At 40.3% G+C, this 20,232-nt stretch overlaps 1 protein-coding gene across 9 annotated transcripts in view; it reads right to left on the reverse strand.

Moving 5' to 3' along the window:
* Positions 1–20,232, reverse strand: part of LOC143696854 (voltage-dependent calcium channel subunit alpha-2/delta-1) — a 157,551-nt gene that overhangs the window by 26,473 nt on the left and 110,846 nt on the right. For 6 of the 9 annotated variants that reach the window (XR_013186066.1, XR_013186067.1, XM_077193648.1 and 3 more), the window contains exons 18-23: positions 19,916–19,990; positions 5,424–5,483; positions 1,848–1,904; positions 1,131–1,202; positions 987–1,048; positions 799–875 (exon numbers count right to left, since the gene is read on the reverse strand). Coding sequence is in view for 7 of the 9 variants with exons in the window: in XM_077193648.1 (XP_077049763.1) it covers positions 799–875; positions 987–1,048; positions 1,131–1,202; positions 1,848–1,904; positions 5,424–5,483; positions 19,916–19,990 (403 nt within the window). In the remaining 2 variants the exon portion in view is untranslated. Of the gene's footprint in view, positions 1–798; positions 876–986; positions 1,049–1,130; positions 1,203–1,847; positions 1,920–5,423; positions 5,484–19,915; positions 19,991–20,232 lie in introns of all 9 variants that reach the window. The other 3 variants (XM_077193644.1, XM_077193647.1, XM_077193645.1) reach the window with 2 other exon arrangements.

Genomic DNA, 20,232 nt, shown 5'->3' on the forward strand with positions numbered 1-20,232 from the left:
GCAACATAAAACTTCTCATTTTACGTTTTTTCAGAAAAATAACAGTATACGGGTTCGGAACCACACAAGAGTCCGTAAATAATGGCAATTTTCATTTCTGGGTGAACTATTCCTATAACGAATGTTCTGGCTTAAGTACAAGTTAAGCTTTATCGACAGCATCTGTCAATTACCACTGAAAATAAGTTTGACGTGTACCTGGGTTTATAAAAGCAAACAAAAAAAAAATATACAGAAATAAAAGTCTATGGGGCAACGAGGTACAAGCTGAAGTCATTTTCTCTGCGAAATTGACAGCAAGCCACGTGCTATCAATAGAGCTTAACCTGGAATATTCCTCTAAATGAGCTGAGCGTCTGTGTATGTGTGCAGATCTGGACCTCAACAGCACATGTCCAGAGGGGAGGGAGCGTTAGCAGTCTCTCTTCCCAGCCGGGGCCCCTGTGTGCTGGAGAGAGTCAGATCAAACGCCTGGCTACACTGCTCAGGATGGGTGGAGACCAGCTGGACCTCAGTTTAATACAGAGAGCAGCCCTGACAATCGAGGTCACACACACACACACACACACACACACACACACACACACACACACACACACACACACACACACACACACACACAAACAGGCAGACCTCTCTTGCGAGCCGATGAATAATATTTGCAAGCAGTCTCAGTTATTTCATAAAACAATAGCTTTGCATACCGAAGGCTCTATCTGATCTTTTTAGTAAATGATAATGTGTTTGTTCAACGTGGGGAGCAGGTTTGTATGTTCTGTGCGAACAGGCGGTACTCACACATGGCTTGTTTTATAGTGTTCCCCAGGTTTGCCTCGATGTAATGCAGACTGTATTCAGGCAAGACCAAGGCCAGGCTGCAGAACACCCACACAGAGAAGAAAAAGACAACGTGTTTTATACATACAAATACTTATGGGAGTTTTGAAACACTTTGCATAGGTAATGCCATTACTCAGACTTCAAACCTGTAGTCTGTCCCGTTAACTGGTGCCCAGGTGTATGTCCTGATTCCTCGATCAATGTATCTCTGATATTGGAATGAAAGGTATAACTGAACCAAATATGGACAAAATATGTCACAGAAGAATAATTATAGAAGATCTACACACCTCATCTTGAGATTTCACTAGCGTTTCGATCGTTTTCTCCCCAGGGTCTCTGTCAATCATCAAAGTCCGTATCTGAGAGAGATCAGAAGATCAGTGTTAATATGTCAACATCAAATTCATATACTCTGGTATTTACATTTACAGATACGTTCAAAATACCATGGTATATGAATCACAGAGGTGTCTACCATTGCCAATTTACTACCATAATAGTATCCAAAAACTATGATAACATCAAGAATGTTGGAGCGTTTTAGTAAAGAAATTACAGTAACATATGTCCTTGAGCTCATTGAATACTAATGTACATTTTCATCTGCAATTACATTTCACTTTGTGCAAAAAAAAGTCACTTTGTGACTGTGTGATCAGGATTAAATCTGAACCGCCCCTTTAATGTCAACTACTCACATAAATCCCTACTATCTATGCAAAATATGCATCCCATGAGCAAAAGGGTTTTTTTTCAGCACATGTTTTGTAACTGAAATGGTTTAAACAGTTCTTCAAGAAACTTAGACATTCTATTATATTATATTCTATTCTAGTCTGTCAAATCACAACTTACAAATCAGCACATTTATAAGTTCTGAAACCCCATAACGCAAGAGTTTGCACATTGAATCAAAACCTCTCAGGTGTTTCATCAATATAGCAATAAAATAATAATGGTGAGATCATGCTATTGTGTGTTTGTATGTGTGTGTTGTGTCATACCTGGACTTTAATGTCATTTTCCAGCTCCGCATCTAGAAAATCCAGTGTAACAGGTTCCTGGAATTTGGGGTTCTAAAGAGGAGAACCGAATGCTGTTAACATTTCTCTCTCTCTGTAGTTTACTTTCAACTTTGGATTGAGTGTTAATGTATTCCAGGTCTACAATACATCACAGTGAAAGTTTCTGTTGAGCTATAGAAATATACAGTGTTTAAAAAGTTCATTTACGGAGGCATAAATCTGATTAATATGTTCTTCAACACAGAGAAGGAAGAAAATAAATTAAACTCAATACTTTCATTGGGAAAAAAATCTGTATTTTATTTACATTGAATCTTCTTTGTGTCCCCGTTTCATAAACATTCACATTTTTGAACGATATAGAAATGTAGAGAATGTCAGTAGAAGATTGTGAATATTTCTTTACCTCTGAAAAAAAAAATACTTGCAGGGAAAGTCTCTCTCTTTTTTCAGACTTAACCATATTACATCTACATGTATTGTATTATAAACTATAAAGTGCAGACAATTTGTAAACATGTTTGTTCGCATGAATACCTATTTCATTACATTGTGGTTGTTAAATTATGATTCATGTTTTTGAGCAAGAACCATGTAGATATTAAAATCTGTTGCTTAACAAAACTGAGGCTAGTTCCAGTTTATGAGGTAATATATTCTGTTTCTGTAAAGTCCAAGAAACAATGTTTGCTCTTGGAAACGAATGATTTCATTCATCAGTATTCCTCATCAAATTGATCTTGTACACATTAACAACACTGACACATGTATCAAATCTATGATGTAAGAAGCATTATAACATGAAATGAGGCAGTCGGAATCTTACATGTAAAATGCAGAGAGCAGAGCAAGCGTGAACACGAGCAGAGATGAGGATGAGGAGAACAAATATGTGAGAATCAAAAACAGAGACGAGACAAAACAATCAGATTATAGAAAGAAAGAAAGAAACATACAGTATAAATGAGAAAGAAATGAAAAGGAAATCAAAGGAAAAGGACTGAATATGAAAGCAGCAGCATAATGAGAGACAGACAAAACTGAGGAAGGATTTCAAAGTGTTGGGGTCGCCCTCTGCTCCACTACCGCCCCCCCCGGGGGAACTCACATATCGTCCAGATATGACTGACATGTGTCGGCATCATGCCTCAATCTAGCAGAGCGTGAGAGAGACATATGAAAACATATGATGTCTGGCACTTCTTATGCAGACTGTGAAAAAATGTAAACTATTTTTCTACCATGTGCTAAGATATCCTGCGCTTGAATTGCACCAACGTCAGTCATACATATGTCATGATCTGCTGATGTGGGTGTTGCTGTTGAACGTGATGATAATAGCACACCACTGAGAGTCAAGTGACTAACCGTATTATCACCCTAATTACAGTATTTAAGAGAGAGATACAGAACTCATGGGAGTAAAAGGCCTCATGCCCATAACTATTGATCTGAAGCACTGACCATTTAAGTGGCACCAATTAAAAAAGCATCCATTCTGTTAATCATGCACTTTTCTTGTTGAGATAACTTAAAATTTAAATGCTTAAATAATGTCCCCTAAAGGTATCTGGATATTTATGCCTTACTAAAAAACTGTATAATTAGATTAAACCTAAAAATAACAAAACATCCAAAATGTTTTGTTTGTGTATTTTTGTTTAAAATAAATTACACTTGGTTTAGTATACTATCTAATGCATAAAATATGATTTTAAAAAGCTGTCAAAGAATCTTACGAGTTGCCATCTTTAGCCATTCCAAAAATCTTTAATGCCGAATATGTTGACCAGGCAGCAGTATTTTTATAAACAGGAAAGAAAGATTTATACAAGTTCGAGTGTGTCCCACCCAAATCCCCCCTTATCCAAAAATACACAGGCAATGCCAGTTGTACAAAACATATGACACAAAACAAATGTATGATAGATTATTTTTTTTATTTTTTTTATCAGAGACCCTAACAAATGATCTATTTGAATAAATCTATGTGATACAAAAAAATATTATATTAGTAGTAATTAATATTGGAATGGAAAAGCTGAAAGAAGAAAAAGGCAACTTTTGGCCAATTAGGAGCCAAAAAAAAGCAGCAGAATTTGAAGAAACATGTCAAGCATGTCCATTTCCCCATAACGCCACTGTGGGACAGGCAATGTACCGTTTCAGCAAATGTTTTCCTTTCCCTTTTCTCCTTCTCAGTTTTCACTCGTGTGCTTTCACTTGGACAGTAAATCATCTTTTTGTTGTTCGCATTACAAATGGAGGTCAAGTGAGAACACAGGCCTGCCGTATGAAGAAATCATTACTGAATCCTTTAAGATTACAAGCACATGACATGAATACCAACTGCTTGAGACATGCATTGGATGCAAGTGATGAACGTGCTACATTAGGCTGAACTCTCCAGTATATCTGGTAACGGTTGGAACAAATAAAAAACATTATCTTTCTGATCCGCCAAACAGGAAATATCTCAGTGAACTCTCACTCTGTAGACACAAACACACATCAGATGGCATGCTAGCACTCCTGATAACCATTACACACACTTACTGAAGTCAAATCCCTGCTCAATACACCAGCATGACTGATCATAACATATGCCGTGTTTTGAATGCTGGTTCCCACAATGTGTGTGTGTGTGTGTGTGTGTGTGTGTGTGTGTGTGTGTGTGTGTGTGTGTGTGTGTGTGTGTGTGTGTGTGTGTGTGTGTGTGTGTAAATAAATAAACATGTATTATATTTATTAATAAATATTAATAATATATATATATATATATATATATATATATATATATATATATATATATATATATATATATATATATATATATATATATATATATAGTATTATGCAACTACAGTAAAAAGGTTTGGGTTCAGTAATATGTTTTTTTATTTTTAATATTTAATTCAGAAAAGGCGCATTTAATCATCAAAAACGTATATTTTTTTGGAAAATGCATCACAGTTTCTATAAAAAATATTAAGCAGCACAGCTATTTTCAACTGAAAATAATACTAAATGAGCATCAAATCAGCATTTTAAAATAATTTCTGAAGAATTATGTGACACTGACGACTGGAATAATGGCTGCTGAAAATCTAAAATATATATATATATATATATATATATATATATATATATATATATATATATATATATATTAATATTGTAATAATATTTCACAATATTACAGTTTTTTACTTGATCAAATAACGCAGCCTTGGCACACAAACATGAAAAATCGTACCCCAAACTTTTGAACAGATCAAATTATATTTATGCAATCATTATAAAAAATTATTGAATTTAATCATATGTGTCGTCCACAATGTAGCTATGTAGCGTTATTTTGGGTTCTGGAACTACAAATGAGCTTAGCAATGATTTTGAGTAATACATACACTATAAGACCTCTAAAATTATGGTTAGGTAGACATACTAGATATCATACTACAACTATCAAGAGTTAAACTAGCTATTTAGCACTATTTCTCTCTATTTCTATGACAAGACTAACTGGATCTACCACAGTTTGCATGGTCTCACCTCAGGGAATGTAAGAGCCAGCTTTTTACTTAGCCTGCGGTGACGGCTCTGAATCCTGTTCTAATGAGATATATGGAGAGGATTTCAGTGCATGGAAACAGAAAGAGAGTTATTTATTGGTGCCAAAAACTGACTTAAGCATTGAAAGAGACCAGACTTGTTAACAAAGCTGTTATTGTAAAACACAGCAATCCATCATAGATGAGAAGATTTGAAAGAAATAAAAGTGCACACTATAAATCGATTCCCATCGTGTAGGCCTTCCTACTGTTTGAACAATTATTTGGCTCTCTGGCGAGCAGACAACATATGGCTGACATACTATGAGAGTTTGTTCAATTTCTACACTGTCAAAATCAAATTAGCTCTTCCTGCAGTGTTCAAAGTCTCCCTGAAAGACTCTCCAAAGTTCGTTCGAAGTGGCTTTAGCTGCTTTCTCTTAACTTTAGCCGACAAATTCAGTCATGTGTTTTGCACCGTTGGATACTGGTGGAGCACTTTGAACTGTTTCCAGTAGATCTGGCACCCCATGGTTTAGGGGCTTGTGTTTGCATATCAGCGCTGCTCAGGGTTAAGTACGGCATCCACGGTTCAGAGATTCAATCCATGCCTATGTGTCTCTCTCAATCAGCCTGCTTGATCTGCGGCCGTACCCGATCGCATCTCAACATCTGTCCTTGAGAGATCAAGCCTTCAGATGTGATCAGAGTCGGCTCGCCAAACTAAAGTAAAACCAACCGTTCCGCACATGGAGTCCGCTGGGAGCAATAACACTGGCGTTTATGTTTGTAATGGCAATTGCATTTTTATTGCCTTTACCAATATAGATGAGCTCATTAAAAAGAGCATTGTTTGCAAAGTATGTTACGAGTTTGTTTTGGTAAAGGATTTTCAAAGGCTTTCCCCATACGCAGTGACAGAGAGGGGAAGGAACCTCAGAGTCTATGTTGTTTCTTTTAAACCAAAAGCTGGAGGATGGATCTTTGAGGCAAGATGGAAATGTCATAACACTCGTTCTTACTGACGCCAAGGATGGAAATGTGTTCTGTATGATTTGACAGGCTTGTGGAATGAAGTTAATACTCTCCATATTTAAGACCTGGAGCTTTGCTATTTTTGTGTATATTTAACAGCAAACATTGTATGTCTCTGACCTAAAATTTGAGCAATACCACTGACATGTTTCAGCACTTGCCCCGCTTCACAAAACAGGCATTCTTAAGCATAGACAGCTGAAAGAGCGAAGAAATCTCTCAAATAAATTTTTTCAAAACTATCATATAATTTTGTACCATTGAATATATGCATCAGAAAAAATACATACACTACTTTTTTAAGGTTTGAGGTTTAAAGATTGTTTAATTTTATGTATAATATTTTTAAATATTATTATTATTATTTTATTATTTATTTTAAATTCTAATCATATTTATAACATATAATTTATTCCTGTGATGGCAAAGCTGAATTTTCAGCATCATTACTGCATTGCCTGGTAGAGCGTTGGATCATATTAATATATCGTCCTCCTCAGTCTCTGTTAGGTTTTTGTCTCTGAACTCAATGAACTACTTACTCTGGCCTATGCTGTATCCTCTTATGTTATCCTGCTCTGTGATTTCAATATCCCTTTTGACTCTGACTGTTCTAATGCCAATGACCTTACATTAACTTTGGATAATTCCAGTCTTGTACAACATGCTGACTTTCCTACTCACTGCCGTGGTCACACACTTGATCTTGTTTCCACTTCAGGAATTAATAATGTCTCTGTCTCACAAACTGGTATTTCTGATAATAAGCTGATAACAGTTAGATTTGATTTCCCTCTTCCTGAACCTCTTCACAAAACTACTATTAATTATCAAAATGTTAAATCTCACCAGCTAAAATACAAGCCTGCTCTTAATGTCAGATCCACAGCATACTACTCCTCCATAATTACCACTGCTAAAAGTAGACCTAAGACATTATTTTTAACTGTTAACAAACTTGTTAAATATTTATTTGTTACCTCTTGGTCATATTATCCATAGTTATGGTCTCAGCTATCAACTGGTATGCCAATGACTTGAAAATGTACATGTCAGCTCGCGCTTTCTAAATAAAACGTATTAATTTTATTTATAAATAAAACTTATTATTCCAGTCTTCAGTCTCACATGATCCTTCAGAAATCCTTCTAGTATGCTGATTTGGTGCTCAAATAACATTTCTTATTATTATCAATGTTGAAAACAGTTGTCTTGCTTAATAATTTTTTGAAACTGTGGTAGATTTACTGAATAGAAAGTTCAAATAAAGATCATTTATTTGAAAAAGAGTACAATAGATTAGACGTTTTTGTAACACTGCCACTTTTGATCAATCCAATGCATCACTGCTAAAAAAAAGTATTGATGTCTTTAAAATAAATAAATAAATTGTACTAAGCCCAAACTTTTGAATGTTAAGGTATACAATTCGAGTTGTGATTTAATCTCCTTAAAAAGAGAAAATTTACTTAATAAAATTAATAAAATAATAGAGCTAATTCAAAAGGTTTTTGATTAACAATAATAAAAAATAAAAAACATAAAATGCACATATACATGAAAAATTAAAAAAAATCTTAAGAAAGGAATGGTATATAGTACGGTGCAAAACATTACTGATTTGTTTGACACTTCCATTACTATCACAGTCAAATTCACAACAAATTCCAACAAAGTACTACATTAGCAGGCTAGATAACATTAACGTGGATACAATCTTCAATTGGCATAATTGCATAACATAAATACATCAAACTAAACCAAATGTTTACAATGAACGTAAGATCTTACACTGGCCCCCCGAGTCATCCTTATTGTTGAGCCCTGCGCATGTATAACTCTTTGCGATTGCATATTGAGCTTAAATCAGAAAATGTCTAAACGATTTGCAATCTAGGTTCGACCAGAAGTAAATATATTTAATGCATTTTCCTCCTTAACTTGCGAGGGTGTCATGGTGGGCTGGGGTTGTCTGAGACTAGGTGATGGACGGTGCTTTTACCATCCAGACTGAGGATAAACTATGACCCTGAACGCATACATGTGATCTATTTTCTCCTTCACATTCTTTATTTAAAAGATGTAATACAGACCGGCCCATGTGTGCGGTGGGATAACAGATTCAAAGGGACCTGCAAATAGACTGATTGTAGTCGAGCTGCATTGAGAAACATATATGCAGGTTTGCTGCCAGAAGCACGTGCATTACTTTGGGCGATTTGAAGGCAATGTGCAAAGCTCACCCAGAAGAGGGGCTGCATGCTCCGATCAAAAGGAAAAGCTACATGACACGCCTGTTTACACACCGCAAATGCATGTTCATACATTCTAAATCTACAGCTTTACATATGAGGTCATACGCACTTGCCAATAACGATATGAGTAGAATCACTCGCAGGTGCTTGATCTTCCTGTTTGTTTCATAAGATAGTAAAATGTAATATGGTTATAACTATAAAAACGTATGAATGGAAGAAAAACAGAAGGGATAATATTAGGGCTGGGTATTGCAATGTGCAACGCATAATTCAATGCATCATGATGCATCACCTATATGGAAACCATACTGTATATCCATTAAATAGCACGAATAAATATGACAAATATTACAACATATCAGTACAATTGGCAAAAGTGTCAACATTTTTGTTTGTCATAATTATTATTTTTTATATTATAATTAAGACTTTTTATCTACCAAATTATTTTTTTTCTTATGTGGTGGAACTGAGATAAATAAAATACAACTTTTTCAATGACTTTAAGCATCAATACAATACGAGAAAAAAAATGCTTTATATTAATATATGATAAGATTTGCACAGCTCTAGATTACACTATAGTTCAAAAGCTTGGAGTCGGTAAGACATTTCAGTCTCTTATTCATCAAGGCTGCATTTATTTGATCAAAAATGCAGTAAAACAGTTCTGTCATGATAACTCTCGAAGGGTTTGGCATGGTATGTTAATATGTTTGGTATTGAAGAAATAGATCTGCTATACTACACTGCTGCTGCTGTTATTGCTGCTGCTGCAGAGCAAGTACAGGGCATGTTGCTTCTGTACAATATAGCATAAATGAACTACCTGTAGCAGATCTATACAGGTGGAGCTGGGGAAGGTGGAGGGTTTCTGAACGCGCACTGCAAACTGCTACGCAGATGCTGACCAAGTATTTGAAAGTTGGGCAGCAAGCTTATTGGCTGCTGATACAGCAGGATCCAATCAGCTGTGCCCTATACAGAAAGATGTGATTGCAAGCAGATTGAGTTAAGGACCTATCGGCCTGTGCCAAACCATTTAGATTTTTTTGACAGAACTTTTAACCCTCTGAGGTCTGCTATCGCGCCGAAGCGATAGGCCCGCTTTTTTTCTTATCAGTGCAAAAGAGACTCAAAATACTCTGTTGATTTTAATCTTATGTGTTAGTGTTATACATCATTTGATCCTGTTAAGTGTGTTTTTTTTTTGTGTATACTCACAATATAAACAAAGTATTGTGCTTTTAGTCAAATAAAGAAAAATAAACATGATGCTAGTTGTGCCTTCTCTCTGTCAGTTAAGTCCATTCTGAAACGCGTCCGAAAATGAACTGTAATTCCGCGAATACTTGTCATACAGACACGAGTGTTTTTCCATAATGAAGCTTGAACTCTCTTCTTTTAAATTAATTAATTTATATAAAAAAACAAATATTCTTAGTTTATGTAATCTGTATGAAAAGAGAGAGATGTCAGTCTTTTTCTTTCCAGCTCATTATACCTAATTACGCGTTAATGTGCCACGGCCATGGAGAGCGCACGGTATTCAAACGCAAATGATCTAAGGCAAGCCATTCAAACATGCCAACGCCCACCAGCTGGATAATAAAACAGATCAAGTTTAGTAAGTATCTTACTACCGCTGTGTACACAGCGTATCCCTAAAATAACTGTTTTAAAAAAGTATTTTATTCCTGTTACGGCAAAGCTGAATTGTCAGCATCATTACTCCAGTCTTCATAGTCACATGATCCTTATTATCATCAATATTGAGAAAATTTGTGCTGCTCATTACTTTTGTGGAAACATTTGATTTTTTCCTTTCTTTCCAGGAATCTTTGAAAAATAGAAAGTTCAAAGGAACAGCATTTATTTGAAGAATTTTTTGTTGTAACAAAGTAAATGTATATGGTTACTATATCAATATAATTAATTGTTTCTGAATAAAAGTATTCATTTCTTTAATAAAAAAATAAAATAAAAAAATTACTGACCCGAAACCTTTGTGTATATGGTGTTATTTCTCCAAAAAAGAGACTTAAGTTCGCCAGTAGACACTATATTTAATTAAACATCCATGTCGTATCTAATATAGCATCTATATTGGGAAGGAGAATATTCAGAATCGTAATACTCGGTTTGGGATTTCAATTTGGCGTAATCTTCAAAATTTGTACATTCTAGGTATAAATGTGCATATGAAGACATCATTTAAGAGGTAAGAAGGGACATAAATATGCAGCACATATACACAAACAAGGAAGGGAAGATACAGATAAAGATAAAGATTTTTTACCTAGACACACACATTTTGTGAATCTTCAATTTATCCTGTTAAAATGTTTTATTGGCCCAGTCTGAACATGTTGAATAATGATTATTAAATCAAACAACAATTTTGGTTATGATAAATTAAAAGTAATTTTTTTTCAAAACGCTATAAATCCATCCATTTTTTCCAAAAATGTATGGTTTGTCTTTTTTTTTTTATTAAAAAAATGAGAACATGCAACATATCATCAGGGGCTCTTACTATAAATTACTATAAATTAAATTTAGTAACACATCTAGGATAATATTCATTTTGTGCAGAACCGGAAAATAGTAATGATATCAATAGCTATTATTCAATAAGGTATTTAGTAATACATTCATTTTTAGTAAAGTGTCAAACCTGTAACAAATAGGACCAATTTGTCCACTACATATGCATGAAAAAAAAACACATTTTTAAAAATATTTAATAATGATAACGATATTCAAAAGTAGTGATGGGCACCCCTCCACCACATGCACACACACATGCATGAATAGGCTACACAGCATGTGAGCAAAGCGGAGTGGCGTGACGCTTAAATATAGGCTAAGTTAAACGTAAATATACGTTTCATATTTATGTTTAATAATATAATGTTATTATTTTTATATTTCATCTATGTTGATTATATGAAAAGGGAACCGCATGAGATGAGTACGATAGGATCATAAGATGCCCAATATATCGGAAAACATTTGGAATGGGTCAGACCACTTATTAAGTTTTGCTTAGTAGAAAGCCTTTCTTTAAAGTGAATTTCGTTTTGTATAAATTGTATCTTCATTTTAATCAATGTTTCATCAACAAATTGACTGGATTAATAGATTAGAAGCAAATATAGCAGACATACAATCAAGAGATGGAAGCCCGCGTGTGAACTTGAGTGTGTCTCATAAATGAACCGAAACAGCAAAACTTGCCTCACGGTCCTGAGAAGTATATCTATAAAAAGCTTGAAATGTCTACTTTTAAACAAAACAATACAAAACAAAAAGAAATTGGCTACTCTCTGCGTATGTAGGCTAATTCGAAGTGTTCATTTCTCTCTATATGCGCGTTCACTACTGCGAAGATGGAGGGTAAGCATAGTCAACTTAATCTTTGTAGCTGACACTGACAGAAAACGTCTCGGTTACGTATGTAACCCTCGTTCCCTGAGTAGGGAACGGAGACGTTACGTCGGATGACGACGAATGGGGGTTTCGCCTAGAAAGCCAATCATCTTTGTGTATTATAAAACGAGCCAATGGCGATGAAATGCCATGGGTCTGCAGAATTTGCAAAGCGTATCTCCGCCCCACCACGTGGGTATAAAAGGAGAGACGGCGGCAAAGGCAGATCATGTCTTCGCTGAGGAGCCGAGACTGAACTCAGGCGTCTACCCAGCGGTACAGCGGAAGTGGCAGGGAGACGTAACGTCTCCGTTCCCTACTCAGGGAACGAGGGTTACATACGTAACCGAGACGTTCCCTTTCGTAGTCACTCCGAGTTACGTTGGATGACGACGAATGGTGGTCCCTGTGAAATCACGCCACCTTCACAGCTGTCTTCCAGTGCCCTGCAAAAGTCTGATCCCCCTGTCGTGATACTGGGAGGGACGAAGGAGTCCTACTTAACACAGGAATACCAAGGTACACTGGGAAGCATATCTCAGAGGAAATATGCCGCAGCATGCCTACCCGTAGGGAGGACTTAAGAATACACATATGGCCGGAGGGCTACATATGTAGGAACGCTGGAGTGACCAGCCCGTGGGGTGGCAACTTTCAACTCCAGGAGAGGCAAGGTGGCTTGCCGAGGGAAAGACACATGCTCAAGGAGGCTTACAGTGGAAATACACATGTGGGGGATACTCAGGGGAGGAACCATGCACACGGAGGCACCTAGCCGACGCACAGGCAATAGACACTGGCGCCAGCGTCAACAGTGCTGGAGGAACTCAGGGCTTCAGAGAGGAGGCTCACCTGAGGAATTATCGCACGTATCCAGTCCGTGGAGTGGAGTGGCGAGCAAGCGAAGACACCTGAGCGGGTCCGGTACTAGCTGACTGGAGCGAGTACACGAGAGGACACAGGCTCCACTCGGAGATTATAAAATCTGGCGAATGTGTTGGGTGTCGCCCAGCCTGCAGCTCTACAGATGTCTGCCAGCGAGGCGCCATGCGCTAGAGCCCAAGAGGAAGCCACACTCCGGGTGGAGTGGGCTGTAACACCAAGGGGGCACGGTCGGCCTTGCTGTTGGTAAGCCAAAGCAATGGCGTCCACTATCCAGTGGGACAACCTCTGCTTTGAGAGAGCCTTTACCTTCAGTCTCCCACCAAAACAGACAAAGAGCTGGTCTGAGGTCCTGAAACACTGCGTCCTGTCTACGTAAGCACAGAGAGCGCGTACTGGACAGAGCAGTGCCAAGGCTGGGTCTGCCTCCTCCAGGGTCAGCGCTTGCAGGTTCACCGCCTGGTCCCGGAAGGGAGTGGTGGGAACCTTGGGCATATATCCAGGCCGGGGTCTCAGTCACGTGAGAGTGACCGGGCCGGAATTCCAAGCACGCTTCGTCAACGGAGAATGCGTGCAGGTCCCCTACCCTCTTGATGGAGGCCAATGCAACCAGGAGCGCTGTCTTCATAGACAGGAACTTAAGCTCAACTGATTGCAGAGGCTCAAAGGGAGCCCTCTGCAAGGCATTTAACACCACTGAGAGGTCCCAAGAGGGAACGAGAGGAGGGCGAGGAGGATTCAGTCTCCTCACTCCTCTCAGGAAACCTGACGATCAGGTCGTGCTTCCCCAGAAATTTACCTTCCACTGCTTTGTGATATGCGGCGATAGCGGCTACATACACCTTCAGGGTGGAGGGAGACAGCCTTCGCTCCAGCCCATCTTGCAGGAAGGAAAGCACGACACTGACAGAGCATCTCCTGGGGTCTTCTCGGTGAGAAGAGCACCAGTTTCACGAAGAAGTTCCACTTCAACGCATAGACATGTCTCGTGGACGATGCTCTAGCGGAAGTGATGGTAGCCGCCACCGCTGGTGGCAGGGTACTCAAACCTGCCTCTTCCCGTCCAGGAGCCACACGTGGAGCCTCCAAAGATCGGGTCGAGGGTGCCAGAGGGTGCCCCGTCTCTGAGAAAGGAGATTCTTCCTCAGAGGATTTGGCCAAGGAGGTGCTGTTGCGAGGAGTATCAGTTCGGAGAACCAGGTCTGGATGGGCCAGTACGGCGCAACCAGAATGACCTGCTCCTCGTCCTCCTTGATCTTGCACAAGGTCTGTGCGAGAAGGCTCACTGGGGGAGCCGAGGGTGCCCTCGGACAGGGAGTAATACAGGGCGCAATGGGACGAGTCGTGGGAGGCAAACAGGTCTATCTGTGCGTCCCCGAACTGGTCCCAAATCAGCTGGACCGACTGGGGATTCCATTCACCGGAGATAGGCCGAAACCGTGACAGCTCGTCGGCTGCAAAGTTCCGATCTCCGGAATGTGGATAGCACGAAGGGACCTCAGGTGCTTCTGACTCCATAAGAGGAGGTGGCGTGCGAGTTGCGACATACGGCGGGAGCGTAGACCACCCTGACGGTTGATGTACGCTACTGTCGAGGTATTGTCTGAACGGACTAGTACGTGTTGACCCATGAGCAACGTGCGAAAACGGTGCAGGGCAAGGCGTATTGCCAGCAACTTGAGTCAATTGACATGCAGAAGGCGCTGGGGTCCTGTCCAGGAGCCCGCTGCAGCATGTCCGTTGCACATGGTGCCCCAGCCCGTGGAGGAGGCATCTGTGGAGACAACAACATGCCTGGAAACTCGTTCTAGGGGAACTCCGGCCCGTAGAAAACTGAGGTTCCTCCACGGGGTGAAGGTCTGACGGCAGGTCGGAGTCACTGGGACTCTGAGTGTGCCATGATGCCATGCCCACCTCGGGACTCGATCGCGAAGCCACAGCTGAAGCGGTCTCATATGAAGCAATCCGAGCGGCGTTGCCGCGGCTGCAGATGCCATTTGCCCCAGGAGCCTCTGAAACAATTTCAGTGGGACCGCACTCTTGCCATCGAACTGTCGAAGACAAGTCAGCAGTGAGTGTGCGCGCTCGCTCGTAAGCTGTGGCACCTTCCTGCGGCCCCCTCCGCGACGCGGCCCGGGTGAAGGCTGCTGCTGGGGCCGTGCGGGAGGGGAGGGAGCCACAGGAGTGCGCCCTCGGCGGCGAGCAGGCTGAGGCGTCTGTACCGACGGCTGGGTGGAGGCAGCAGCAGGCCGTCGGGGCAGAATATGTTTGATCGCCTCAGACTGCTTCTATGCAGTTGAGAACTGCTGGGCAAAGTCCACAACCGCTCCGCCGAAGAGGCCGGCCTGGGATATGGGGGCGTCCCCGCCTCGTGCATATCTCTGAGCAGCTGGGCCTGGTAGACCTGCAAGGTGCTCATCGCATGCAGAGTGGCGGCAGCCTGTCCTGCAGCTCTGTGAGATCTCGCCACGAGGGTCGACGAAAATCTACAGGCCTTGGACGGGTGCTTAGGAATACCACGAGATGAAGCGCTCTGAGGACACAGTTGCATGGCAACAGAGCGTTCAACCGGGGGAATCCCAGTGTACCCATGGGCGACCGCCCCATCGAGGGGGGGGGGGGGGGGAGGCGGAGAGAGCTGACGAACATACACGGGAGGTCAAGGGAGCCTTCCATGACTTCGCCAGCTCCTCATGCACTTCTGGGAAGAATGGTATTGGGGTTGGCTGTGGCCGTGAGGCGGCAGCCGCACCCAAAAACCAGTCATCCAACCGCGAGCGCTCAGGGCAGGGCGGAGGGTTCCACTCAAGCCCGATGCTCGCGGCGGCCCGGGAGAGCATGGCCGTCATCTCGGGATCTGATACGGGCAACGCTGGTACTCCAGAAGGAGGCAACGAAGCCGCATCGTCACTTCCCGATTACTCCTGCCCGCCTTGTGATGCCGCGATCAACATCGAGTCCTCCTCTGGAGCGCCGAATACAACACGCGCGACATGAGTAGATGGACCCCGTAGAATCACCGAGCAGAGCTCGCGTGTTGCAACACTGTAGAGGGGGGCGTGGTCCGAGGACGCATCGTCGGATTGTTCCACACCGTCACCCTCAATTCACCCTGTCCACCAGCCGAAGTACCACCTCTCATGGAGGGTGTAGATCGGGGTGTGGAAGAGGGGACTCTCTCTCGAATGAGATCATTGAGTCTCGACCTTAGTGTTGCGATGGCCATGTTCCCACAGAAGGAACATGAGTCATCCACAAGCGTTGCTTTAGCGCGCTCTAAGCCCAAACACGCAAAGCAGCGATTGTGCCCATCAAAGGAAGACAGGAATCGACCGCACCCAGAAGAACACCGGCGAGACATCTTTAAAAAGACGTGCCACGTGCAGCTCTTTTAGAGAGGAAAACTCAGCGACGCTGAGGCGACCAGGGAGAAGCACACAGACTGGCAGATCACTGCTCAGATCGCAGTCAATGTGAAACTCGCTGGGTACCGCCGTCACACCAACACCGGAGAGTTCGCTCGTCTCGAAGAAGATGATGTAACAGAAAACTCAGGATTTGGCTTGTGGAGTGAAGAGAAGCTCTTGGCTCCGAAGCGAAAACATGATCTGCTTTTGCCGGCATCTCTCCTTTTATACCCACGCGGTGGGGCGGAAATACGCTATGCAAATTCCGCAGACCCATGACATTTCATCGCCATTGGCTCGTTTTATAATACACGAAGATGATTGGCTTTCTAGGCGAAACCTCCATTCGTCGTCATCCGACGTAACTCGGAGTGACTACGAAAGGGAACACTTGTTAAATTCAAAAATAAACAATTCAAATGTTTCATGCATAATCATCACTTTTGGCGGTTCTTTGTGGCAAGCTTTATGCGTGCGTTGAGATGCGGAATAGGCAATTAAAAACGCTCATTATGGTTTCTCTCCCATATATATTTAAGTAATTAAATCAATATAAATATGTGATTAAACTAATGGCTTAAAAGAACTACTAGTCGTCTAGAAAACTAGCACTCATTTTGAGGAATGAATGAACATAAACAAACCTCTGTTCAGAGCGCCGCCGTGTTGGATTGCGTAGAACGTTCACCGAATTCTGATTAGTGGAGAGGATTTATCGAGTTTAGGTTAAAAATGGGTTTGGCGCTTATCGCGGTTTGGAAAGAAACTGCATCTTGCGGTACATTTTAAACAATGAAATATAGCGATTTGGCATGAAACGTTGATGGAGCAGTGAATAGGTTCAGTACACAGCAAAATGACGTGACAAGCTCTTTTTTTTTTTTAAATGGTGTTTATCGCGTTTTGGAAAAGAGCTCTTCATATATATATATATATATTAGGGCTGGGAGAAAAAAAAAACGATTACCTAGCTATCTCGATTTTTTTTTAAGGGGTGGTTTACTGCTTTTTTCTTTGCATGATTGTGTTTATGGGGTGCAATATAACATGTCTAAGTGTGTTTTTTTTTTTAAAGCCTTATTTTTCATCAATTTCACCTTTATTGCAAGCCGCTTTCTCCTCTGTCATTTGAACGACCTGTTGACTTCCTGATTCTATGAAACCACTCCCTCAGAAACAGGCAATGGGCTCAGATTGGTTAGTTGGGCCAGTGTGTTGTAATTGGCTAAACTGCGTAGTGCACGTAGTCCGGAAACTTCACTCCCATTGCCTTTACAGGCGAAAGCTGCATGTGCTCCGGTCAAATGTAAATAGTGTCAATAGCCTACTGCTGTATCAGTTTGAGCCAAAATCAAAACCAGAAAGAGGCAATGAAGAGAGTCAAGCAGAACCTCCCCACGGCTCTTACAAAACGTTTCTGAATGGTACATTTTATTATTATTATTATTCTATTCTTTTCTATTCTACTATTATTATATAAGAATTTCGATACACTGTTACTTGAAAATGCTACTGCTGCTTATAGCTTTTGAGATACAGTTTTCTCCTGATTAAACATTTAATATAACTGAATAAATGACAGAGTAATACCGTTTTTTAAAGTTATTGTTTTATCGATATAATGAACAACCGTTTATCTATTCACAAAACTTAGTTTACTCAGTGTATCGTTTTCTTTAGGTGTACACGTTTGTCTTACACACAGTAGCATCGAACTAACTGGCTACTATAAACAAATAGCGTTGGCATTGGTTTACATTCTTGATCAAATCGAAAAATTACGTCATAAAGTATACATGGAAAATACAATTACAAAATTAGTATATAATTACAAAGTCAGGTCCAAAATGTTTGTACGCATTTGTCATAGACACACAAAATAGCATAACTAAGTGGCTACTAAAGCCAGCGCTGGCATTTGTTTACGTCCTTGATAAAACTAAAACATTACGTCTGAAATTATACATGCAAATACATTTAAAATTATTAAGTCTTACTTACAGGTTGTGGCCCAACTGCTGCCTCTGGTTTTAAAGTTGGAATTGCTTCATGTTTTAGTAACAGGTGAATCTGACATTTAATTCGTGGAGATTCTGGAAGCTGTCTTCCGTAAAATGCGCAGCACAGAGAGCTAAATTACGGTCGTAATTTTCAGGAACATAATCAAACATAAATTGTAGCCATTGTTGACGAACTACAGAATCCGTATAAAGCCCGAACACAGAAGACCTGACAGCTGGGTGAAAATAACACACTTTCGACAGCATGGCTACTCCTCTCCTCTATAACTCTTCCTCTTCGACAAAGCAGCAGTAATATGGCCATGCCCCCTTTTTTGCATATTCCGGAGGGAGGGTTGATTATGGGTTGGTTACGTATAAAACCCAGGAGTATCTCGTTGTAGTCCCATTTGAGTCGTTTTTGTAGGCATTAAACTTCCTGATTTTTAAAAGACGATATGATATCTCTGCTTACGTTGAACTTTCAGCGCAGCAACTTAGCAGATGCTGTTCATGCACCAACAGCAACATTACACACTATTTAAAAATGAAAAAAGTGAAATCGCAATCAACCACCCCTTTAACGATTCTAAAATATGTTTTTATTATTTCAGAATCTTTATTAATTCAAATTCAATTAATTTATTTTTGTCTTTGCTTAGCCACTTTCGTTCAAACAGAGGATTGAAATGTGTTGTTATCTATCAGTGTTGAGTGACGTAATATCCCAATTGGACGTGTGGAAGAGACGTGAGACTGAAAGCACCGAAAAGCCCTCATGCTTCTCATATGCTGAGAGAGAGATTAGACAATAGAGCTGCACGATTCATCTTTAAAAGACTGATCTCGATTCAAACACCCACACAATCTTTCAATTCGTCTGTCTATTAAACTTTAACAAAATCATATCGCAACATTCAAAGCTGAGTTGGCGCTGCCGGTGACCCGGAGAGTGTTGTCATCTTCACAAACAGTCTTTTCAACTTCATAGTATCATTATTTCTGTGATGCAATAGTTAAAATTATCATGGAAGTACTTAGATAAAAGTTTAAAGTTCAAATGTGAACACTGATGTCTACCATAGCGTTCAAAATCAGCTTTTGATAGAATCTTGGTGCTTAAAATAACGCATTTATCGATTACATTGTTTCGAGTGGCGACAAGTGACTGTTAAAAAAAAGTATTTGTTATTTAATCATTTATTCAAGAGAATGTAGTATTGTATGATGCTTCTGAAATAAAAGTCAGAAAGATGTGATGTGATATATATATATATATATAATATAAATGTATATAGAGAGAGAGATACAAGAACTACAGACGTTGTCAAATAGATGTCAAACAAGCAAGAAATGTTTTAACATGAGACAAGCATGTAATGGTTATCCACCACAAGCAGCCTTAAAACCTCTTCCTCTGTCATAAATGTGCTGTGATGTTATATTTGAGGTATTTGGGTGGAGAAAATGCTTCGGTACCTTTGGTTGCAGGTTTGGGTGGAGCAGCACGTAACCGTTAGGGTCAATTGCAAAATAATATCCATTAGGACCAATCTGAAATAAACAAAACGGAAAAAAGGAGAATAGTGAGGACACATCGAATAAGAAGACCACCATCAAACCCAAATCCCTGCTTAGACCAAATGGACCTTGTTCCTCAGAGATGCAGTGGTTAATCCCTCGCTCACTAGCGGGGTACTGTCTAATATCCCCTGAGAACGTCGACCCGAGCTGTCAATCACCTTTGAGCACTTAGCGTTAATCAAATGTGTCGGTTCATCTGGAAACATTCCTAT

This window comes from Siphateles boraxobius, unplaced genomic scaffold, assembly GCF_051911475.1.
Source record: "Siphateles boraxobius isolate OS27281-9 unplaced genomic scaffold, OSU_SipBor_1 31, whole genome shotgun sequence".
NCBI classification, from domain to species: Eukaryota; Metazoa; Chordata; class Actinopteri; order Cypriniformes; family Leuciscidae; genus Siphateles; species Siphateles boraxobius.